The 23,796-nt window shown below is 43.9% G+C and overlaps 2 protein-coding genes across 3 annotated transcripts; both read left to right on the top strand.

Annotated features, from left to right (window-relative positions):
• Positions 1-198: 198 nt before the first annotated feature.
• On the top strand, positions 199-15,078 carry ddx46 (DEAD (Asp-Glu-Ala-Asp) box polypeptide 46). Its single transcript, XM_035433648.1, has 23 exons — positions 199-333; positions 1,797-1,985; positions 2,168-2,281; positions 2,531-2,621; positions 2,873-3,041; positions 3,293-3,486; positions 3,840-3,950; positions 4,441-4,606; positions 4,885-5,005; positions 5,315-5,490; positions 6,005-6,126; positions 6,514-6,592; positions 9,060-9,142; positions 9,546-9,710; positions 10,598-10,760; positions 11,177-11,370; positions 11,704-11,841; positions 12,369-12,518; positions 12,944-13,174; positions 13,450-13,668; positions 13,788-13,932; positions 14,058-14,131; positions 14,532-15,078. Exons 1-23 carry the CDS (start codon positions 317-319, stop codon positions 14,577-14,579), a joined length of 3,159 nt encoding a protein of 1,052 aa, XP_035289539.1. The 5' UTR covers positions 199-316; the 3' UTR covers positions 14,580-15,078.
• A 583-nt stretch (positions 15,079-15,661) lies between these two features.
• Positions 15,662-18,606, top strand: c9h5orf24 (chromosome 9 C5orf24 homolog). Of its 2 annotated transcripts, none has more exons than XM_035433650.1 (3): positions 15,662-16,113; positions 17,506-18,076; positions 18,486-18,606. In XM_035433650.1, the coding sequence occupies exons 2-3, from the start codon at positions 17,509-17,511 to the stop codon at positions 18,557-18,559; spliced, it is 642 nt and encodes a 213-aa protein (XP_035289541.1). In that variant the 5' UTR covers positions 15,662-16,113; positions 17,506-17,508; the 3' UTR covers positions 18,560-18,606. The 2 variants fall into 2 exon arrangements, with proteins under 2 accessions (XP_035289541.1, XP_035289540.1); XM_035433649.1 differs by having other exon boundaries at positions 15,672-16,113; positions 17,506-18,116.
• Positions 18,607-23,796: the final 5,190 nt, after the last annotated feature.

The raw sequence follows: 23,796 nt of genomic DNA, 5'->3' as shown, positions 1-23,796 counted from the left end.
GTCATACTGCTTTTATAGTAAGCTGGATTTTATCCAAGATGATATCGAGTAGGGTTATAATTACTGACTGCCAAAGAGATCAAAATTATAAATCACTCAATAACCTATTGTCTTCAGACTTTTTTTGCTAAGCTACATTTTAACAAGTCATCCTACCACTAGGGGCAGTGTAGTTTTTAATGTTGACGTTCTTCGCTTTCGCAAAATGATAACGCCAGTTCAGGATTGTGGGACTGCGAAGTAAAATAATATTGGAGGAAAACGAAACCAGTCATTTAAATACGCTGCAGTTTCTTGTGGAGTTAACACAGCTGTCATGGGACGAGAGTCGAGGTTAGTACACGCAGCTCAGTTTTTGCTGGTAAAAAAAAATGTCTGATAATTTGCCTTCTCACTACTATATACTTTGTGAAGACTAAAGTTAGCTTGCTACCTAGCCAGTTAGCAATGATTTTGATAGGCCCCACATAAAGGGACGCTTACATGGAGCAGTTCACCATTCGCTACAAGTGAATGCAAAATAATTAACTTGAATCTATAAAGTTTATCCGTATATTTAGCTGTGCTTGGCTATGAATTTTGACCTGCAGTAGCTTTTACGTGTTTGTGCGTGGCGTGTTTGGTCGGAGTACATAGCGAGGGCATACAAAAGGTTTGCTGGTAAGATGCTGGTATTCACATGGTACTGTAAAGTAACTGCCTACTAGGTAGTTAGCTAGCTATCTTATTATACGAACCACGTTTTTTATATATCTAATTGTATCGGCCTGTGCTTACTCTACTTAGTATGTTTAACTGACATAAACTTTAACGCAGCTTAGTTAGCTTGTATCAAACTCCTTGCCTTTTCGGCAACCCCACGTTATAACGTTAATTTTGTGGGTTCGCTCGCTAGCTACACTGGTTATTTCACATGCAAGATCAGCAGGAAAAATATTTAAAAATCCAGTTTTGAGCTAAGTGGCTAGCTAGCTAACGAACGAACCTACAAAGAGTAGTTCGCATTCGTTGTAGATAATTAACCGACGGTATATTCAAGTGGATCATGCGTAAATGGCCTGAGACCAGTGGTTCCCCAACTGTACATCGCGTGATGCTAAATATCTAATGACACATCATCTAACCAACGTATACCGGGTTCAACACTATCACTTTTGGGTTTTTAAAGAACTTTATTGATTATATAACGACAGCGTCGCCAGCCATACAAACGCGAATGTCTGTGACTGAGTGATGAAGTTACACCATTGGTCGTCCGAGTTATGAAGTTACACCATTGGTCGGCCGGTCCAGACATATACTAGGTTCTGACCTAAGTTGAAAAAGGAGCGCACCAATAGGAGCGCACTAATGCATCCAAATTAGTAGGTTTGCAAATGCTCCTAAAACGGGAGCACTGCAGAGCCCTGATATATAATGCAGTTTCCAATGTCATTCGCACAAGTCCATTAAAAAGTCTTTAAAACGTTTACAGTGTGCGTTCAGTTTTGGGACGTATGTTGAAAACATTTCGATCGTATATGTGTACATGTGTTGGGCTATATTTGACCTCTGCTCTTTCAGTGGACTTCACAAGCATGTAGAGGGGGGCAGCATACAGGGAATACATTTTGGGGTTTTTTTTAAGGGAGGGGGGGCTCTAACTATACCACCTAATATGACATGATAATATTGGGGGGGACCATTTGTTGTTTTCCCAGAGTTGTGGGGGGGGGGGGGGGGGGGGGGCATGTCTAAGATGTCATGTGTTTTTATAAAAAATGGATGAACTGATCTGCGCACTCACACTTCCTCAGGCACTACCGGAAGCGGTCGGCTTCGCGGGGTCGTTCGGGGAGTCGGTCGAAGAGCCGGTCTCCGGAGAAGCGCTCGAAGCGCGAGGACAGGGCTAGTTCCCGCAACCGCGAACGCGACCGCGGCCGGAGAGAACGGTCGCGCAGCAGAGAGCGTCGCCGCTCGCGCTCCAGAGACCGGAAGCGTCCCAGGTGAGAGAGTACAGCGGCGCCCTTGAGCAAAGTACGTAACGTGAAATGTTTAAACAAAACATCGACGTTGAAGAATGTGAGTTTTGGATAAGAGTGGTTTTTTTAAATGTTAACGTCTTGTGGAAAGCTCTGGATGCTAGTTGGAACTCGGTGCTGAAGAGGGTGATTGATATCTGTTATAGGCGATCCAGGAGCCGGGAGAGAAGGCGAAGCCGCAGTCGCGAGCGGAGGAGGAGCAGGAGCCGACACAGGTCCCGCTCGGCCAGCCCAAGCAAGAGCAGGAAAAACGACGACAGGTGAGCACCTGCTTGTAAAAACGCTCTTTAAGCGATGACCTGTCAGCTGCCGCCTACACAAATACTCTTAACGCAATATCACTTTCTCAGAAAAAAAGGTTCAACCTGCCTGTCTGAAGTGTATCACTTGGTGCGATTGACTGTGAAGTTAAGAACGTATCACTTCATGAAAGCTTTATTGGAGCATATAATGACATGCTGTCTTTCTCGCTGCTTCAACTCTGTTTGTCTTGTTGTGGTTTTTCATAGGTCCAAAAGCAAGGAAAGGTCAGACAACAATGAACAGACTACAGAGAAGAAAAAGATAAAGGAAGAAAAGGAGGAAGAGAAGGTTGAAGATGTAAGTTATCCTTTTATACGGCCCCCAACTGGCCAAATTGATAAATGTACTCTCCTCGACGGCAAGCTGGGTCCACTTACCACAGGTTTGATCCTTGACTGTCACCGGTGTCAAAAAGCTGGTCATATTTTCATTTCAAACTGGAGAATAGGGGCTATTGTCCGCAGTGTCTTTCTCTTGCTAAATTAGAACCAACCCTTTTATGTGTGCTGTTAACATGTCTTTGTGTTCGTGTTTTTTCCCCTGTGCAGCAAGACTTTGACCAGAACAAGCTGGAGGAGGAGATGAGGAAGAGGAAGGAGCGCGTGGAGAAATGGAGGGAGGAGCAGAGGAGGAAGGCCATGGAGAACATCGGGGAGCTGAAGAAGGAGCTGGAGGAGATGAAGCAGGGGAAGAAGTGGAGTCTGGAAGACGATGATGGTAAGGAGGCGGGAAATCTTTTAAATACGGGGATGAAAGATGCTCTGGTTGCTAGGATACCACCGGAACAATGTCTCAGAAGGATGGGTCCCTCAGCAGCCACCCAGAAACTCCTGTTTGAAACTTAACGTCCTTAGACAGAAATGTGCGTGGAATGTTCTTTCCTTCCTTTCATAAGCAGCTATGAGGAGAAGGAGGAAGATCATTTTTGTTAAGTGTTATTATTGTGATGGCTTTCTTTCTGTCTTTAGATGACGATGAAGAGGCACTGGCTCCAGCAGAGGCAGAGGAAGAGGAGGAGGAGGCAGCAGCCGCCCCCGAGGAGGCTGCGCCCATGGAAGAGGAGACTGGCGAGGAGCTGGACCCCCTGGACGCGTACATGGAGGAGGTGAAGGAGGAGGTGAAGAAGTTTAACATGGGCAGCATGAGAGGAGGGAACGACAAGGTAAGGGTCGGGCACCATGGGGGTCCTCTGCGTACGCTCTTATTTTGGTAGCTGTTGATTCACAAGTGTCAAAAGTTCATGACTCAAAACTAAATTGTTTCAAGTTGAACACAGTCTGTTGCATGGACAGGTACAAGCTGCTTTTTAACCCTTTGAAGAGTAGGTTTTTTAGAATTTTTTTTTTTTTAATCCAAAATTATAAGCCATTCTAGAACCTCACTGCTTTCAGTCACCAGCAGTGATTGTGACATCAGCATTAGAATGTTCACGTAAGAACATTCTGATCACATGACTGTGATCTCACACCTAAAAGCATTGAAGTGCACTTTCTCATCTTGAATCGCTTTCAACAGAAGGGGGGAATGAAGGTGACCAAGGTGATGACGGTTTTAACCACAAAGAAGGCGCCTCATACCACCAAAAAGAAAGGAGAACTGATGGAGAACGACCAGGACGCCATGGAGGTACCGCTCTTTCTTTAGATGTCTGACCTTCTGCCAGACTTTTAAAATGGCCTTTGTCTTAACAAAACAGTCCCAATGTCATGGGTGCAGCTGTGTGAAGGTTATCTGTCTATTAGTACTTACTATTGTTACAGTGGGCATTGTTGTTTGTTGGGTTAATATTATGCTTATTGATTATGAATGGGCTTCTGTACTTTGTACAGTGAGTAATGCTGATGGTTGCATGGCAGGGTCTGCTCAGTGATTGCAATGTAATTCTAACATCGGCAGTTAAAATGTTTGCGTCGTGGGGCGCCACCTGAAACTAATCTTTCTCTGTCCAACAGTGGTTGAATTAGTGGCTTTGCGGTTGTGTGTGATAAGCACATACTCCAACCCTGCTGTGATAAGAGTCTGGGTCTCCTCCTGTTATGCCACTATAATGCCTGAATCCCTTACGGTTTGTGTGCAGAGCTAAAGGTCAGGCGCTTGATTTGTTGTGTCTGGACAGTACTCTTCTGAGGAGGAGGAGGTGGACCTGCAGACGGCGCTGACCGGCTACCAGACCAAGCAGCGGAAGGTTCTGGAGCCCGTGGACCACCAGAAGATCGAGTACGACCCGTACCGCAAGAACTTCTACGTGGAGGTGCCGGAGCTGGCCAAGATGACGCCGGAGGGTGAGTCTGACGGACGGCCACACGCAGCTGGGGAGATGAAGTTCAGGCCTGAGCGATACGGCACGAGAAGCCGTGCTGTATCGCGAACGCGGTCACAGCTACAGGGGCGTTCTTAGGCATAACACGGTCTCAGCCAATCAGCATCCAGGATCGATACAGCTTGTTTTATATGTCTTGCACTGCTCTCGTTACACACTGTTCTCTCTCTCTCTCTGCACTCTCTCTCTCTCTCTCTCTCTCTGCACTCTCTATGTCTCCCTCTCTTTCTCTCTCTGCAGAGGTGAACGTGTACCGCTTAGAGCTGGAGGGGATCATGGTGAAGGGTAAAGGCTGCCCTAAGCCAATCAAAACCTGGGTGCAGTGCGGCACCTCCATGAAGATCCTATGTGCGCTCAAAAAGTACGTCTTTTCCGTTATCGTCATGGTGATTTGTTTTGCAACACGCAGATTTGAAATGGACGTGCAGTGCGTACAAACGTTGAGGCGCTCCAGGGCTTATGGGAGTAGGCTGAGGGTGTTGAGTTAATCGAAACAGGCGATGGACTGCTCTGCTTCGTTTGAAATGGGGAACATAACTTCCGTAGTTTGGGATTGGCTTATTTCTAGACTGCAATCCCAAAGCATTTCAGACCCCTACGCACACGCGTAGGAGCTTTGTACCCTGTGCCACACACACACTTAACAGCTCTGCCCCTCCCCCTGTGGTAGGCACGGTTACGAGAAGCCCACGCCCATCCAGACCCAGGCCATACCCGCCATCATGTGCGGGCGTGACCTCATCGGGATCGCCAAGACGGGAAGCGGGAAGACCATCGCCTTCCTCCTGCCCATGTTCCGCCACATCCTGGACCAGAGGCCCCTGGAGGAGTCTGAGGGCCCCATCGGTAAGGGCAGCGGCTTCCAGTCTCCTCCTGCATCCGTTTCTCCAATCGCAGAATAACCTGTTATTGCACTAACTGCAGAATTGCAGAATTAAATGGTACGGGCCACCTCTGTTATGGGACGATGTGTTGGAGTCTGACTTTAACTGGCCTGACTCATAGTCATATAAAATGCCTTCATGCTGATTTGAAATCCTACCTGTGGGTCCCTGAAGAGCCTCATGGTATCTAATGCTCATAAAAACCACAGGACACTGCTTCGCCTTAAAAACAGTTGCAAAACAGGTTGATAATAAGCTGTTCTTGTTCTTGTTTATTAAAGAGAGCCATTTTTGTACAGCAAACTGATTTCACTCTTACCATGTGGCATTAAAATGAAATGGCTGACATTAGGGCTAATGTCAGGTTTCTCTTGATCATTTAGTTCACCTAATTCTTAGTTTTTTTTTATTACTCTTATTTTAATTACATTCTACTAATTCTGCCAAAGGAGTCTAACCTGCCGTCTGTCCCACAGCGGTAATCATGACCCCCACCAGAGAGCTGGCGCTGCAGATCACCAAAGAGTGCAAGAAGTTCTCCAAACTACTGAACCTGAGGGTGGTGTGTGTGTATGGCGGCACTGGGATCAGTGAGCAGGTATCCTCCACCCCCTGAGTCACTGTCTGGGTTAAAACTGCTCTTTTACCATGTACAGGCTGATACTGAAGGCTAGGGGCTGGCTTTATATACTGCAGTGAGCTCAGTATATTAACCCTTTAGAAGAGCAGGCTTTTTAGAATGTTTTTTTTTTTTTCAAAATTCTAAATCAGTGTTCTAGAACTCCACTGCCTTCAGTCACCAGCAGTGATTGTGACATCAGCATCAGAATGTTCAGTTCCAAGAATGTTCTATTCGCCTGCTTGTGATCTTGCACTGTAAAGATTTAAAGCTAATTGAGGGATTTAAATTTTTTGCAACTGACTGATTTAAAAATGAATGGATTTTTAAACACTGATTTGCCTGGTTAATCTTTCCCTTTCCCAGATCGCTGAGCTGAAGAGAGGAGCGGAGATCATCGTCTGTACGCCAGGGCGAATGATTGATATGTTAGGTGCCAACAGTGGTGAGTTGCCTACATTCAGGTGTTAGGATTTTTTTTTTTTTTTTTAACTGTGCCTTATGCTTATAGATTATTAAATTAAATTCATAGCAATGTCTGGTGCTGTTGTTCTTAAAGCTGCAGTATCTGTTTTTTTGAAAAGGTATTTTGCCCTGCCCATTTGTCAAATAATCAGCTTTTCAAAGTGAGACTTTGTTGTGAAACACTCACCTGCATCTCCTACAGTGTGCATTGAATGAAAATCAAGAACTGGTTATGGATCAGACCCAATTCGATGAAATCAAATGAATTAATCAAATCAAAATTTATTTATATAGCGCATTTCGCAAACAATTGTCGCAGTACGCTTCATAGACAACCCTGCCTGACCTAAACCACCACAGGAGCTAGCCTAAAGCAACAGTGGCAAGGAAAAACTCCCTGTGACAGATGGGAAGAAACCTCAGGAGGGAACCCATCCTCCTCTGGTCGGCTCAGGGTGTAGCTTTGTGACCAACGTGGTCAGTCAGTCAGTGTTCACGCTGAACAGGGACCAGCGGTTGTCCAGCTTCAACGTGTTTTAACCAGCGTGTCCACACATGAAATATGGGGACAGTGTTTTGCTGAATTACACTTCCCTGTTTGGGGCACATAATTTGAACAGGGACAGTCCTGTCTTTCGTTTTCTCCCTACACATTATGAATCCTGCACAGCAGACGCAAGCCATTTTCATTTAATTGATTTGCATTTTGCAGTTTTGCAAGAAATTGCTTAAAATAGCGAACCTTGGTTGGGTGTAGATTTTTGTCTGCCTTAAGATTTGAACTTCGCATCAATAAGCTGAGGGGGCTGAGCGTTCTCCATTCCTTACCTCTGGCCTGTTACCCTGGCAGTGTGGAAAACAGACACAAACGACACTGAAAATAACTGCTTGTGCATTCTTCACATGCTAGTGCAGAGTCAGTGAAGACAAAAAAGCGCATTATTTTAAATTATTTTAAATTGAGTTCTGTTCTATAATATTCCATATAAACAAAACAGAAAAAGCACCTTTTTTTGAAGCCCTTTTAAAAGGTTAGCACACTGAAATAACCTTGCATCATAAATGTTTTTTTCTTTTTCTCCAGTGGTGCTTGTAGAGTTGAAGTACAGGAAAGCCTGTTTAGCTGCTTGCCTGCCTGAGGTGTTTTTAATGAGATCAGTGTGTGATTAACACGAGGGAGTGTATCAGAGGCCTAATGTCAGTGAAACCCGACGTTATGCTGCGACCGTCAGCCAAGAATCGCAGGATTTCAACAACTCTGGAATCAATAACACATCAGCATGCTTTCAGTGGCAATCACTGGCTTCATCCAAAAACAGTTACTTGATTCAAAGGCAATAAAAAGTGAATTTTGTTACTGAAATTGTACATTGATTAGACTGCGTTTGTCAAACCCCAAGTGCTCAATTTGGCAGCGCTCTGTTGAAAGCTAGACAGTGGACTTTGATCTCATGACACTGCTGCTATTTGGGTACTGAGCCAGCTTCATATTTGTTAAGGAAATGCTCTGCATGAGTGCGTATCAGAAGATGGGTACTGCAGCTTTAAGGAGGTCAGTCAGAGTTGTCATGCATCGCATGGACTGTTGATGTTTGTGAGTCAAATCCGTTCCACTTACTAAACTGTTGACATTATTTGACCACCTTGGGAAACTTATCCTCCAGACTAATGAAGTATTCCTGAAGATAATTCAGCCAAAGGTAGGTGCGGAGATAATACTACCTGGGGATTTTAGCTTGGCGTAGAGGTGTAGGTTTCTTACCTGTGTTCAGTTTTTTGTTCCACAAATATACTTGCTTGACACATGGTTAAGGTACCTATGACTCTGAACAAGGTATAGAGCAGTATAGACGGAATCGCCTATTATACGGAAGACTTCACCTGTAAAAATGATTTCAGTGAATGTGTTAGACATGTTTGCATCTCTGTGTATAAGGTAATTTGGGTATCGCCGTTATTTAAGGACTTCAGAATTTGCATTTGCAACAGCCACATGAATAATAACTTATGTGAAACAAAATGTAGTGCATATCCCTTGCTGTTTATATCTTTTATAAGAGATCAGTGAAGATATAATTTTTTCTTCCACACATGCGCGGTAATCTCTAATATGTTTTTTTGTAGGTGAAAAGCCGCTCAGATAATGGGTCATGTGGCAGAGTCTCTCTCTTATATTTGTGTGGCTGTTTTCTGGCTTTTTCAGGGTCTCCTTGCTCTTGAGATGGTACGCAAGATGGAAAAACTAAAACCTCAATTTGGCCACTAAAGATCTAGCTTTCAGAGGAACTTACTTAAATGTTGTTGTTTAAAAAAAAAAAAAAAAAAAAGTGGTGTGCTGTGAAATGTAGTTAACCCAGTAGAAAATGGCAGTTTGATGTGAGAACTGAGAGCGCTCTCGCTCGGGAGTGACTGGTTGTCTGTCTGCCCGTGTCTGTGCCTGGGTGTAGGTCGGGTGACCAATCTCCGGCGGGTCACGTACGTGGTGGTGGACGAAGCGGACCGAATGTTTGACATGGGGTTCGAGCCGCAGGTGAGTGGTGTCCACCTGGAGGTCGGTGTCTCCGAGCTTTAATGACTGATTATAGAGCCCTGGGCTTCGCTCTGTTTTTACTTACTTTGTGTATAAACGCCTTTTTGTGCATGTGCGGTTGTACTCCCAATATGAAACATACTTTTATTTTCCAAAAGACCTTGACCAGAGATGCACAGTAATATTGGGGTCATATTGGTATCAACCGGAAATTGCTTAACATCAACTTTTGGGTACATGGTTATTCATATCGCCCCCCAGATTATTCATACTGTTCACCCCTAATATTAACAGACCTCTGATAAAGACGCTGGGGAGGTTTGTCAAGGGTGATGACCTTTTTTTTGTCAGGTTGAGTTGGCTGTGTTGGTTTTGAGAGCAGCGCCCCCTGTGTGTGTCCCAGGTAATGCGCATTGTGGACAACATCAGGCCCGACCGGCAGACGGTCATGTTCTCCGCCACCTTCCCGCGGGCCATGGAGGCGCTGGCGCGGAGGATCCTGTCCAAACCCATCGAGGTGCAAGTGGGAGGCCGCAGCGTGGTGTGCTCCGACGTGGAGCAGCACGTGGTAAATTCCCCTGTACCTTACCGCTACTTTACCCCGCCTACCCATGATCCTCTATACCTTACCGCTACTTTACCCTCCCTACCCAGAGTCCTTTATACCATACCGCTACTTTACCCTGCCTACCCAGAGTCCTTTATACCATACCGCTGCTTTACCCTGCCTACCCATGATCCTCTATACCTTACCGCTACTTTACCCTGCCTACCCATGATCCTCTATACCTTACCGCTACTTTACCCTGCCTACCCAGAGTCCTTCATACCATACCGCTGCTTTACCCTGCATACCCATGATCCTCTATACCTTACCGCTACTTTACCCTGCCTACCCATGATCCTCTATACCTTACCGCTACTTTACCCTGCCTACCCATAATCCTCTATACCTTGTCGCTACTTTACCCTGCCTACCCATGATCCTCTATACCTTACCGCTACTTTACCCTGCCTACCCATGATCCTCTATACCTTACCGCTACTTTACCCTGCCTACCCAGAGTCCTTTATACCATACCGCTGCTTTACCCTGCATACCCATGATCCTCTATACCTTACCGCTACTTTACCCTGCCTACCCATGATCCTCTATACCTTACTGCTGCTTTACCCTACCTGCCCAAAGTCCTCTATTTCTTACTTATTGGTACTGAACCCTACCTGTTATTAATAGTGGACATCTCAATGATACGCACTTGTAGATTTTTGTTTATTGGTGGACACCAGTGCACAAATGCAGCTCTGCATCAGTCTATGGTCCAGAGGCTGACTCTGGCTAACACAAATGTGTGGTTGCAGCAGGGTGGGAATAGTGTGTTGGGCTGTGGCTTGCGTTTGTCAGTCTCAAGCTTTAAGGAGCGTGCAGTTGAGGGTTTTTGTGCGTTTGTTCAGATCGTGATCGACGAGGAGAGCAAGTTCCTGAAGCTGCTGGAGATCCTGGGCCATTACCAGGAGAAGGGCTCGGTCATCATCTTCGTGGACAAGCAGGAGCACGCGGACGGGCTGCTGAAGGACCTGATGAAGGCCTCCTACCCCTGCATGTCCCTGCACGGAGGTACAGGAGAGCGCAGATACTCCTCCACCTCTACGTCCTCTTCTCCCTCACTCTCCTTCTCTCTATCCCTCTATTTCACTCACTCGCCTTCTCTCTGTCCCTCCATTTCACTCACTTGCCTTCTCTCTATTTCACTCACTCATTTTCTCTCTTTCCATCACACTTGTTCCCCTTCTCCCCTTCTCCTTCACTCGCTTTCTCTCTCTCTCTCTCTCCATCTCCCTCACTCCCCTTCAGTCTATCTCTCCATGTCCCTCACCTTCTGCCTCCCTCTCACTGGTTCAGAGTTTCATAGAGTGATTGTCATTCTCCTAAAGCGCTTCTGTTTATCCTGAGGCCGTGAGTAAGTTCTGTGGAAGAGTTTGGGATGTGGGCAGAGGGGCGTGTTTTGAGTAACGAGGACCGTTCCTTCCCAGGGATCGACCAGTACGACCGGGACAGCATCATCAACGACTTCAAGAACGGGGCGTGCCGACTCATGGTGGCCACGTCCGTGGCCGCTCGGGGCCTGGACGTCAAGCACCTCATCCTGGTGGTGAACTACAACTGCCCCAACCACTACGAGGACTACGTCCACCGGGCCGGACGGACCGGGAGGGCTGGGAACAAGGTGGGCCTCCAGAAACCGAATTCTGCTTTTCGGCCAGAACCGCCAGATTCTCACTCTTTGTCTTAAGTCTTAAGTCTGGTCTTAAGTTCAGCTAAATAAAGCTTTGGTTCTCTAGTGTGAACATAATTCTATGCTTACTAAAATTATTTAATTTAAAACTTTAGGCCACCACTTCATCTTTGAGCAGAAACTTGTTCACCTTAAAGACAGTGGGCTGCTGATGCACGACTCCTAAGAATAGTTTCCATGTAAAAAGTGAGTGCCTGTGTGTTAGTGACTCATTTCCCTGAGTGTAAGTCTGAGTGGGGGGTCGTTGTTTCCCTTGTGTTCCAGGGGTTTGCGTACACGTTCATCACGGAAGACCAGGTGCGATACGCCGGGGACATCATTAAGGCTCTGGAGCTGTCCGGGTCCCCCGTGCCCAAGGAGCTGGAGCAGCTCTGGCTCAACTTCAAAGACCAGCAGAAAGCGGTGAGGAGCCTCGGTCTCGCTGCTTTCGCTCTCGAGTCAAACCGCAGCGATGTTCCAAAAATAGCCGCCCCGGCTAGCGTCGACTGCAGTTTAACTTTACAGTGTGTCTTCGCTCTTTCAGTCACTGTGAAGAAAGCCACTTGTAGCTGCATGCAGATAGACAAAGCTCAAGGATAGTTGTGGGTTTCACGTAGGCAAAACCTAGTCAACCTTGAGCGGGCTATCAGCATGTTTTGTTAGTTTTCTAATGTTTTGAACTTTCTTGCCTTCAAGCGGAAATTAGAAATGTTCTTTGTAACTGGGAAAAAAAAAAAAAACATCACTTCAGAAAACAGCGTGAGGCAAGTATTAAAAAAGACATAAATGGGCAGGAGTATTCGCTCTTGGCAGCGATGGCGCTGTTGTCAGTTCCAGTGCAGTGTAATGGGGTTGGGCCTGTGGGGAGCTGAACGGTTGGCGGAGGTTTGTGGTGTTTGGGGAGTCGTGTGGAGGAGGGTCCCGCTGAGCCCGTCTCTGCCCTTTCTCAGGAGGGGAAGAGCATCAGGAGCAGCAGCGGCTTTTCGGGGAAGGGCTTCAAGTTCGACGAGACGGAGCACGCCCTGGCCAATGAGAGGAAGAAGCTGCAGAAGGCCGCGCTGGGCCTGCAGGACTCTGACGACGAGGACACGGCGCTGGATGTGAGTCACCCACCCCCACACCCCCCCCACACCCCCCCCACACCCACCGCCCCCCCCCCCCACACCCCCCCCCACCCTATCCTAACGGGCCGTATCCGAATCCGCGCACCTGCCTACTATAGTGTAGCTGTCCAATACACTGGAGGAGAAAGCTGTTAAGTTGGCAAAATTTATATAATCCCCAGATAATATACTTATTTCTGGGGTTTCGCTGAGTATATGCAGGGAGCACTTTCTGAAGTAAATGACTATTTTGGTCCCATAAATATGACGGTGCATCCGTTTGTGTGGTACACGTATAATTCAGCCGATTGATGCACGTCACTTTATTTTACTGCTAATTAGCAGACGCCATTGTCCAGTGTGAAGTCTCCGTGATTAGAGACAGGATGCTTTAACGTGATTGGATGATTTCCCCCGCGCAGATCGACGAGCAGATCGAGAGCATGTTCAACTCCAAGAAGAGGGTGAAGGACCTGTCTGCGCCCGGGGGCGGGGGCGGCGGGGGTGGCGGAGGGGGCGGGGGCTCCGCGGCGGCGGCGGCAGGACTGGCCGGCCTCGCCATACCCTCCGCCGGAAACATCCAGAAGCTGGAGATCGCCAAGAGGCTCGCCCTCAAAATCAACGCCCAGAAGAACCTGGGGGCGGAGGCTCAGGTGGGTCCCGCCGTTTCCGCTGAGAAAAAAAAAACCCATACCTGTGCAGCTGCTGCAGTCACTGACCCCCTCACCCCTCCCCATCCCCTTCCCCCAACCCTCACCTCTCGCCATCCCCTTCCCCCAACCCTCACCCCTCCCCATCCCCTTCCCCCCAACCCTCACCTCTCGCCATCCCCTTCCCCCAACCCTCACCCCTCCCCATCCCCTTCCCTCACCCCTCGCCATCCCCTTCCCCCAACCCTCACCCCTCGCCATCCCCTTCCCCCCGACAGGATGTGATGCAGCAGGCCACCAACGCCATCCTGAGGGGGGGCACGATACTGGCGCCCTCGGTCTCCGCCAAGACCATCGCGGAGCAGCTGGCGGAGAAGATCAACGCCAAGCTGAACTACATCCCCGTGGAGAAGATGGAGGAGGAGCGGCAGAACGCCGAGCAGTCCGAGACCATCAAGCGCTACGAGGAGGAGCTGGAGATCAACGACTTCCCCCAGGTGAGACCCCCCCTCGCGTGCCCCCCCCCCCCCACGGTAAGCCCACAGTGGTAGTAGCAGAAGTGGCTGATTTCTGCGGACAGGAAACTGTAACGCCCGACTTCCTGTCTGTGTTGCAGACGGCCAGGTGGAAGGTCACCTCTAAGGAAGCGCTGCAGAGGATCGGAGAGTACTCTGAGGCGGCCATCACCATCCGAGGGACCTACTTCCCGCCCGGCAAGGAGCCCAAAGAGGGGGAGCGGAAGATCTACCTGGCCATCGAGAGTGAGTCCCGCACGCCGACCGCTTCACCACTAAGCAGCGTCACCGCGCAGTTCCACTCCTGTCCAGCAGGGCCTTTTGTTCTGCCTCCTAACGCCTCCGTCTGTTTTTCTCAACACTGTGTTCAGGTGCGAACGAGCTGGCTGTGCAGAAGGCGAAGGCTGAGATCACCCGGCTCATCAAAGAGGAGCTCATCAGATTAGTGAGTGCCATCTCGCTCTCTTTCACCTTCTGCTCGTTTGGAGGGGAGAGATTTGAGTTGAAAATGCTAAACCTGTGTGTGTGTGCATGCGTGTGCCTGAGAGTGCGTGCGTGTGTATATGCGTGTGTGTGTGTGTGCGTGCGTGCGTGCCTGTGTGTGTTTTTGCGTGTGTATGTATGTGTGTGTGTCTGCGTGTGCCTGAGTGTGTGTGTGTGTGTGTGTGTGTGCATGCGTGTGCCTGAGAGTGCGTGCGTGTGTATATGCGTGTGTATGTATGTGTGTGTCTGCATGTGATTGCTAAGTACGTGAGCGTATATAAAATGTAAATGAAAGTCATTGCTTTGTTACCCTCAAGTAAAACCGAACGTAATTTGAACCTTTTATTTAATTTCCTTTTCAGCAAAACTCCTACCAGCCAACCAGCAAAGGAAGATACAAGGTCTTGTAGAAGAATGGGAATCGAAGCTGGATAAATATCTTCATTATGTCCAAAAATTGATTTGAGAGTATGTTTTAGTATATTTTTAATTCCAGTGCATTGGACACAGAATATTTCCTGTAGCAGGCCCCATAGGTAAGCTTCCCATTTCTGTAGGTACATTACAAAATTATCAACTCCGCTACCGTGTGATGTGTTGTGCTCTCTGTGTCGACCATGATTGGAAAAAGCCTCTTTTGTGTATATGTGTATTCGGTCGAAGACGTCACTCACTCTTGGTCAGGGTTATGGATAATTCTAGTGGCCAGTTTAAATGTCTCACATGCAAAATATTTTTTATTCTGTTTAAAATGGCAAATAAAAGGATTGTACATTAAGAACTTTCGTTTGTACCTAGCGCCCATACCCCAAGGTAAGAAAATTGCTTATTGAGTTGTACAATGAAAATCAAGCTGTTGACTTCTCATGTTTTTTCTTTTTAGCACAATAAAATATTCAAGCAATTTCCCACATGTGAACAGACCCCTGATTGATGGATTATGTTTTGTTTTTTTCCAGTAATAAAAATTCAGATGTATAGGTTAGACTTATGTTTTTTGTCTGTGGTCAAGTATAAATTTTCTTGAACACCTGAGGAAAAATTCATAAATCTGATATCGACATCTTGATTATGCATGCTTTATTCTTTATTTAATCAGCACTGTATTCATACATAGTCGGTGTCACGTTTATGGTTTTACTGTTTTAATTAACTCATTCTCTCATTATTTTTTCTTTATTTCTTTTTTAAACCAAAACAATCCAACTGTTGGAATGGTCGTAAACAAACAGTTTCTTTGTCTGTATATTCGGGAGTGGTGTTTCTGCATAGTTAAATAATTCATGATATAAAAACCACACGCTGAAAATACAGCTGAATCGATTTGACATTATCGGTATGTTTTCTGATTGTGTTGAGCATGAAGCCACGCCTACACTTTACAGCGAACTCTTTAAAAATAATAATGGCAATTAATTCCGGGGACCAGCCATAAGATCCGCTTCGGTTTTAAACTTTAATTGCGTCTAATTTTATTTCCTATGACGTAATCGCATACGTTCTCGTAGGCGCGGCGAACCCCGGTTGCTTACCGTTTCCCAATGTTAAATCGGTGTGCGTTCCTGCAAAACGGCTTGTTTCAGGAAACAGTACGAATCTTTAAATTAATTAATTAAATTAAAAATCAGTGTGTTTGTATTATCTTGTTGCCTGCAGCCCCTTCCCCTTCGTTCAGTGTGCGCATGCGCCGGGTTCCCTTCTGTCTTAATTTTTTAATGGAAATGGCTGCCTTTCTCATCTAAACCTCTACCCAGCAGGAATATATACCTCGAAAATAATCAGCATTTAGTATTTCATTTTTTCGGAGGAGACGTTCGGCGAACGTTCTGCAGTCGATCGCCTGCGATCTGCTGTAAAAATGAATCCGTTTTAGAATTTAAAGGATGGAAGATCTCTCGTTTTCCTATTTAACCCTTTGCATTCCATGATCCGCAAACAATCGAGGTACAGTAATTTGTTCTTTTTTTTAAATTACATATTTCTGTAAGGTCAAATACAGCCCAAATGTCCTATCGCTAGACAGTTTGTGTAATTTTTCTATTTGAATGACTTAATCATGAAGTTGCGCCGTTTGTTCATCTTGATTTATCGCTAAAACAAAGAACCCTTTTGTTCGTTTACTGTAACGTTATGTTAACTGTACAGTATAACGTCAGGGGAAATAAATCTCTGAGTGCAGTTGTTTATTTTTTAAACCCGGGATTAGTAGTAGAATTCGGTTCCAGCAAAACATTTTAAAGACTAGCCACTGCATGCCAAACATTAATTTTTATTCAAGATCAAAGGAAAAGGTTTACTCTCGATACACCCATTGCCCACTATGAAACTAGCTTGCTAGCTAGACTAGCTATCAACCACTCCTGCAGACGGTGTGCCATATCTGTTTAACTACTGACATATGTTGTAGCTATGTTTACATTTCCATATCGAGGACAATGTACATCGACATTTTAGTTAAACGTTTATACTTCGCATAGCTGTTATTACAAAAAATGCAGGGGGTGGCAAGCTTGCTGCCTTTGAATAATAAAGATAGGTAAACAGAGTTTCCAGGCCGATTGCTTTAGCTGGCAAGCTAACTAGTTTGAGAGCTTCCGTATCGACCCTTCATATAATAGTCATTCAATGTAGGCTTGCTTTGTTTTATTTTATAGAGTGGATCCGTACGCTCTGGAAAAATGTTTTTGACAAAAATAAACTTTTGGCATGTTCATAAAATCAATTAACCATCAGAATGACGTCTAAATGTTGTAAGTTTTTATTTTTGCCCGAAAAACTTCGTAAACAAGCACCTTGCAACTACAGGACGAGCGAATATTTTGCATTGTATCTGTTTGTGTTTTGTATTAGCTGGATTGTGATGACATTGGTTGTCATTATAAGAAGATTCGCGATAGTTTGAGGGCTCGAAACAATGTTTTTTTATTTTTTATTTTAATTTTTAAAACACATTCTAAATGAATTACTGTCATGCTCCTGACAATTTAATTTATGCCTCGTAATTTGCTGGCTTCTAGATGCACTTTACTACCATTACTTCCTAATAAAGTAACTAGAAAGAACTTCTTGCCTTTTAGTAGAACATTTGATTTAAGACTAACATTATCTAATTATGTATTATTTTTTGTAGACGAATATTTGCAATGTATGCAATGGCATTCACAGCCTGTACAGTTTACCGTTTGATCATTTCTGTGATTTGTTCTGGGCTCTGCAATTATCAGCGTTTTTCAAAGCTGCTTGCAGTTGCACGTGCACATGTGGTATCCAACAACTTTAAGACACCCAACAAAGCGACATTATGTCTGCATGTTTCTTCCCCCCCCCCCCCAACAGAAGATGATGCGCCAGGTTTCCAGCAACGCCAACGACTATTGCATGAGTGGCAGACCGTCCTGCCTTGCTGAAGATGGGCGCCACCCCACCAGTCATTTTGACCTATGCACCTCCCAGTCAAAGTTCTACCCCCCTCCTCCCCCACCCCCTTTGCAAATGCCCCTGCCCCCTCTGCCACCCCTGCCACAGAACACCCTGAAACCCATGCCCTGCCAGCGGCAGGACGTCCGAAACGAACCCCTCCCGCTGCCCGGCGGGGTCAAAAACGGCGAGAAGCCCGAGGACTCCAAGAAAAAAAAGGGCGCCGGGAAATCGGGGAGGCGGGGCCGGCCGTCGGGCACCACCAAGTCCGCGGGCTACAGAACCAGCACGGGCCGCCCGCTCGGCACCACCAAGGCGGCCGGCTTTAAAACTAGCCCGGGGAGGCCGCTGGGCACCACCAAGGCCGCCGGCTACAAGGTGAGCCCGGGACGCCCCCCCGGCAGCATCAAGACCCTGTCCCGCCTGACGAAGCTGGGCTACGGCGCGTGCAGCGGCGCGGCTTTCCCCTACACCATGATGCACAAGAGAGGTTTGTGCGAGCCCAACGGCAAAGACAAGGAAGCTAACGAGTAATGTCCCGCTTTCATATCTATCTATCGCTTTGCTTGGCAGCAGTAAAAACAGCTTGAGTGCATGCCCTCTTAGAGGCTCTGGACTAGAGAGCGTGCTTAATGTTTAACTTTTCCAAAGCTCTTTGTGAGGATGTAGGTGTGTTTTTTATTTTTTTTATTTTATTTTTTTTTTAAGTAAGAAGTTTACTTCAAAGTTAAATCCTCATATTGACACGGTACCTCTAATGTGTGTCTGCCTAAATCAGGTGTGTTTTTCATATGAATATATATCAAATATATATTGTGTGCAAAACAAAAAAATTGAAACGCAGTTTTGGTTGTAGTGGTTGTAGTTTCGTGTAAGAAGGTGTTTTTCTTTTGCCACAGGACATCTGCCGGAAAAAAAGAACCTGTTACTGGAGTACCCAACACCAGTTTCCCACAGTTTATGTCTTGTCTGAATTAACTGTCCAGTGCATGCTGACATAAACAACACCAGAAATATGAACACCTTATCAAAAAAATGTTTTTGTCTTTTGAATCTGTATTTTAATATTGTAATATATTTGATGCAAGAGTTCAAGGCAAAGAGTCAAAACTGTAATTAGCTACAGGAAAAAATAAAAATATGCTGCCTTTTGGAAAGTACACTATATGACCAAAAGTATCTGGACACCCTTTGGTCTGGGGGCTGTCTTTTGTGGTTTGGGTTAGGCACCCTTAGTTCCAGTGAAGGCAAATATTAATGCTACAGCATGCAATCACATTCTGGACAATTCTGTGCTTCCCCAACAGTTTGGGGAAGGTCCTTTCCAATTTCAGCATAACAATGCCCCCGGGCACACAATGAGGTCCATTTAGAAATGTTTTTGTCAAGAACAGTGCTGAACAACTTGACTAGGCCTGCACAGAGCCCTGACCTCAACCCCATCCAACACCTTTGGGATCAATTGGAAAAACAACTGCGAGCCAGGCCTAATCGCCCAGTCAGTGCCCGACCTCACTAATGTTCTTCTGGCTGAATGGAAGCAAATCCCTGCTGCAATGCTCCATATTAATGCCTGTAATTTTGGATGAGATGTTGGGTGTCTGGTGTCTACGTACTTTTGGCCGTGTACTGTAGTTGATTCAAATGTTATGCCACAACGATAAAAATATATAGTTAGGACATGTAGACAGGATAGCAGATAAGAATAATTTTTAAAGTCCCTTTAGAGTGCAATGCATTAAAGCATTTGATGCACTTCTTAAACTTCAGGAGTCAAATGTTTGCCAAATTGTAAAGCTCTAATGTTTCCGTGGGTCTAAATATGGATAAAAGATTGTGATTTGTACCATTCGAATATTTTGGGTGTATGTCCAGTGATGGTTATTTACCTTTCTCAAGTAATGGAGCACAGCAATTTGAAATCATGATCTGAAACTGAAATGACTTCAAAATGTATCGGTTTCAAAATGGAAAGTTATTTGTAACCCCCATGGGCTATAGCACCAATTTAAGACAAACCTTTTATTAAATTAAAACATTATTTATTATTATTGTACCTATGAAGTTAAGATGTTCCTCTTGTCATTGTATTTGTGGGTGTGAATCTGCAGTGAACGGGAGTTAAAGAATGTTCCTAGGTTTCTACCGTTAAGGCCGTGCTATTGGTTCCCAGAGAAATGGTGCTACTTGTCTCAGAATGTACTCACGCAGGTTTGTTGTCACGGTCGAAGTTTTAACTATGAGTTATTTCAAGATTTACACAAAAGGATTATGAAAAATATCTTTGTTATATTTTTTATTACAGATGAAACCACTCTTCAGAATAAATCTGACGTATGGCCTGTTTGATTTGAGGAGTGCGTTAGATAATAGTTAATGGTGTTTTATGTGTGTTCTTGTTTATTGCCTTGCGCACCAAATGGCTCTCTGTCGTCTGTCGTAATAAGGGAAGATGGCATTCCTCAAGTACAATGCCACAAACATGGCTGTCTGTGCTATGAATTGCATCTGAGTGACAGACAATCAGCCAGCTATATGCTTTTACAAATGGTGTGTAGTTATACATAGATTTACTCTTGGTCTGATGGATGTATATTACAGCTGATGAAAGAAAAAATTTAATGTCAATTCAATATAGCGTCCTTGTACAGCTTTCAGTAGGACTAATAATAGTCCATTTACAATAATACTCATGGATTTTGCTACTACTAACAAGAATCTGTCACCGGTAAATAAGAGAACACGTTTTAAGTTGTCACATAAAAGCATATATATATCGTTTAAAAGATTATATTTGTGTGCCTGCTGGTGTGAATGGTAGGGTAGTCTTTGATTTTACTCTATTCTGTCATTTTGTGAAACAAGATAACTTTTTCTGTCCGTCTCACTGAGTCATGATAAATTGGAAGTCCAAGGGCAAACAAACTAACATTTGTGAAACATCAAAAGTTCATACTTGGCTGTTTTTATTATTATTAATAATAATATGAACCCACTGGTGTGTTACAGCCCTGTGGCATACCATTTGAGTGCAATATTCTTGCTGGTGTTCTATGTGTGTTTTATGATCTGACCATATTATAATTATTGATACAATTAGTTTTATGCTTTGAAAGCTTTGTGCAGAAATTGGTCCTCCAAAACTCCAATCAGGTTCTCTCTGGTTCCATCCATGTAAAAGGGGTATTTGTATTGTAAAAATTAAAAAAAGAGAGAGAAAAACAAACATTCAAGTTCCAGATTAAACCGTCTTAATTAGGTCTCGGTGAGTTTTGATTTCCTGCAATTGTTTCTCTTATCTTTGATTTTTCCCTCAACCAAAGAATCTGCAATCTGCCTCTTAACTCTCAAAAAACTGTGTGAATTTACAATTTTGTGCATGGTAGCTTGGCTCATTCATAAAATAAAAAAAAAATCAAAGCAGCTGAATTGAAATCAAGAGGATTTTCTCATTTTAAATAGTAGTTTTCTGCAACTCGCACAGGCAAAAGAGCACTTACAGTATTTACCTCTACTATTTTTATTATAAATCGGAAATTCGTGTCTTCTCTCGTTTTTTTAACGAAGACCGCATATGTTGATGGTGTATTCTGAAGTGTGTATGCTGTATGCTGGTAGATTTTAGAAATTGTCTGTCCTCCCGAGCTTTTCCAAATAAATGTAAGTCTATTGGAAATGATAAACACCTAAGAAAAAAACAAAACAAAATGAATTCAGCAAAGAACATTGACCACTGCTTCTTTACACTATACACTGCAGTGCAATTTTACATTCTTTTGTAGTGCCTATATGTAGCAATGTTTCATATTTGATACGATGTTTATAAACTCATACTCACAACATATTGATATTATCACCTGCCTCTGTGTTATTATGAAGATGGGCTTTGTCATTTGACATTGTTAATACAATGTGCAGTTCAATTGTGTTCAGTTAACTTGTGTATTACTTTGAGAACATGGGGTATGGAAAAAATGTACCTTTTTTGTTTTTTGGATGTCTTGTGAGAATGATCCCTGTTGTCCATATTATATGACCATTTGTGCTTGGTTTCTATGAGAGTTATCACTTGTTTATCGAACGTGTACTGATATATTGCTTGCTAGAACTCTTTGTTAAAAATATGTTTGTGAACCTACATTTTTTAAAAACCCAAGTAGGAAAGAATCTGTGTGAAGTGTCCCATGAAAAAAACAAACAAACTGGAGAACACGCATACATGGGACTAAAATAACAAGCAGCATTCCAAAGTGGACATTCCTGCTTTACTGATTTAAGTCTTGTGATGAATGTGGGCAGTTGACAGTCTTTGTGTTGGAATATTATGAGGCACAGTGCTGGTTTTGTGTGGGTGTATTGACAGGGTATATTGTCCATGTCCAAAATGAAATGAGACGCAAAAAACGGTTCGACCAGAATAAGACTCGTGAATAGCTGGGAAAGAAGAGCAATGTATGCAAACTAATGGATACATTGTGTTGGTGTTTTTGCTCATACGTATATTGAAATTGTACAGTTATTACAACCCAGAGTACCATCCCATGCTGATCTTTGTTTTCAAAGGCTTGTCTTTCTCTCTCTTTTTGCAGTTCTTCACAGTTCTTCTTGCAGAAACCTTCATGGACTTCAGTTAGTCTTTTCCAGTAATTCAGTTGTTGAAGATGATTTTTCCTTCTCATCAGACATACATGTTGACCAAATTATTTAGCTGGAAATTAAGCCCAGTAATCAACACATTGTAACCAATATAGATAAAATATGTATTTTATTTTATACATTTTTTTTCTTTTGCTTTTTCTGCATGATTGTCGAGTGTGGAGACAAGTTGTGTAATAAACTTTAAATCAGTATCTTGACATTTGCTGTTTTACACATGGATTTATGGATAATATCCCACACACATATTTGAATGTACAAAAAAATACAACAAATAATCGAAGGACTTACCGTTATGACACGGCCCCCAGTTTGACGCTGGTCTGTATAAATAATTAATTTACTGCAGTACATTGTTGGAAATGTTACCTTTTAGTTCCAACATCTCGGGGTAAAAAATGACTGTGTTCCAGTCTTAAAAAAAAAAAAAAAACATCATTTGATAAGGAACCTACTAATCAAACTTCAGGATGAAATGGGTTGTGGTTAGACTGATAGAGAGCCTCGCCTTTGCTGGTGCACAGTAATTAATATGTTTTATTCGACAGGTTACGGTGTTTCTCTAAATTATTACGGGCTGTTAAATTGTTTTTGGGCGCATAAATGGTATGCAGATGTATGCCTCTTTTAACAATGTTGTAATAATAGGGTGATATTTAGGTTAGGTACATTGTATCTACAGAACCCTAAGATTACTTATGAAATTTAGGGCAAAAGAAGAGTGGCACTTAAAATGCTTTCATGTATCACATTATGCAAGGCTTTTATGTATTTGTTCAGAATTCTTGAAACCTGGCCATTGTGTTAACATTTGACTGCAAGTTGACCTTCATTAGAACATGTTCTGATTTAAATTCTGGAGGGCTGCAGTGTGCTGATTTTGTTGTGTCTCAGAATCTATCTACTTAATTTAAGCCAACAGTTGGCTAGAGTCTACACATCTTATGCCTTCTTGCATTACATTTCTAAATTTGGTTTTCTGAAAATATTTGGCTAAGAAAATAATCAGATTAATTTTTAAAAATTGATCTCTGTTCTCTTTACTATTGTTAGTTAATCCAAAGACCACACTTTGAGATTTAAAAATAAAGTCAGAATATAATGATCAACAACAAAACTAGCATCTTTCCAGAATCTATAGGCATATCAGTTTGAGGATTGCATACACTACAGTTTCTATCAACTATTTTTTCAGATTTCAGATTTTCTTAAGTGTTTTGTAGAGGAACATTTGTGAATTATTTTATGTTACCTTTATGCTTCACCTTGTTAATGACAAGATTAGATAGATGTGATAGAACACACATTTTCCATTATGCTGTAGACTTTCTGGTGCCTTGAACTTGTACTACTGAATGCCTCCTACTTGGCGTAGGGAGTGAGTGTTTGAACAAAATACTTATTCTAGGATACACCACTTCTGGAAAGTGTACAGTTTGTACACCACATTCTGCAATTAATTATAAGCTACCTTTTTGTGCTAAGGGACACACTACAAAATGGCTGACACCAAAATTAGAGCACTATGTTAGGTCGCAGCCACCAACTTTTACA

The sequence above is a fragment of the Anguilla anguilla genome, chromosome 9 (genome assembly GCF_013347855.1).
Source record: "Anguilla anguilla isolate fAngAng1 chromosome 9, fAngAng1.pri, whole genome shotgun sequence".
NCBI lineage: Eukaryota > Metazoa > Chordata > Actinopteri > Anguilliformes > Anguillidae > Anguilla > Anguilla anguilla.
The sequence above is the reverse complement of the archived record's forward strand: the minus strand, read 5'-3'. Positions and strand labels throughout refer to the sequence as shown.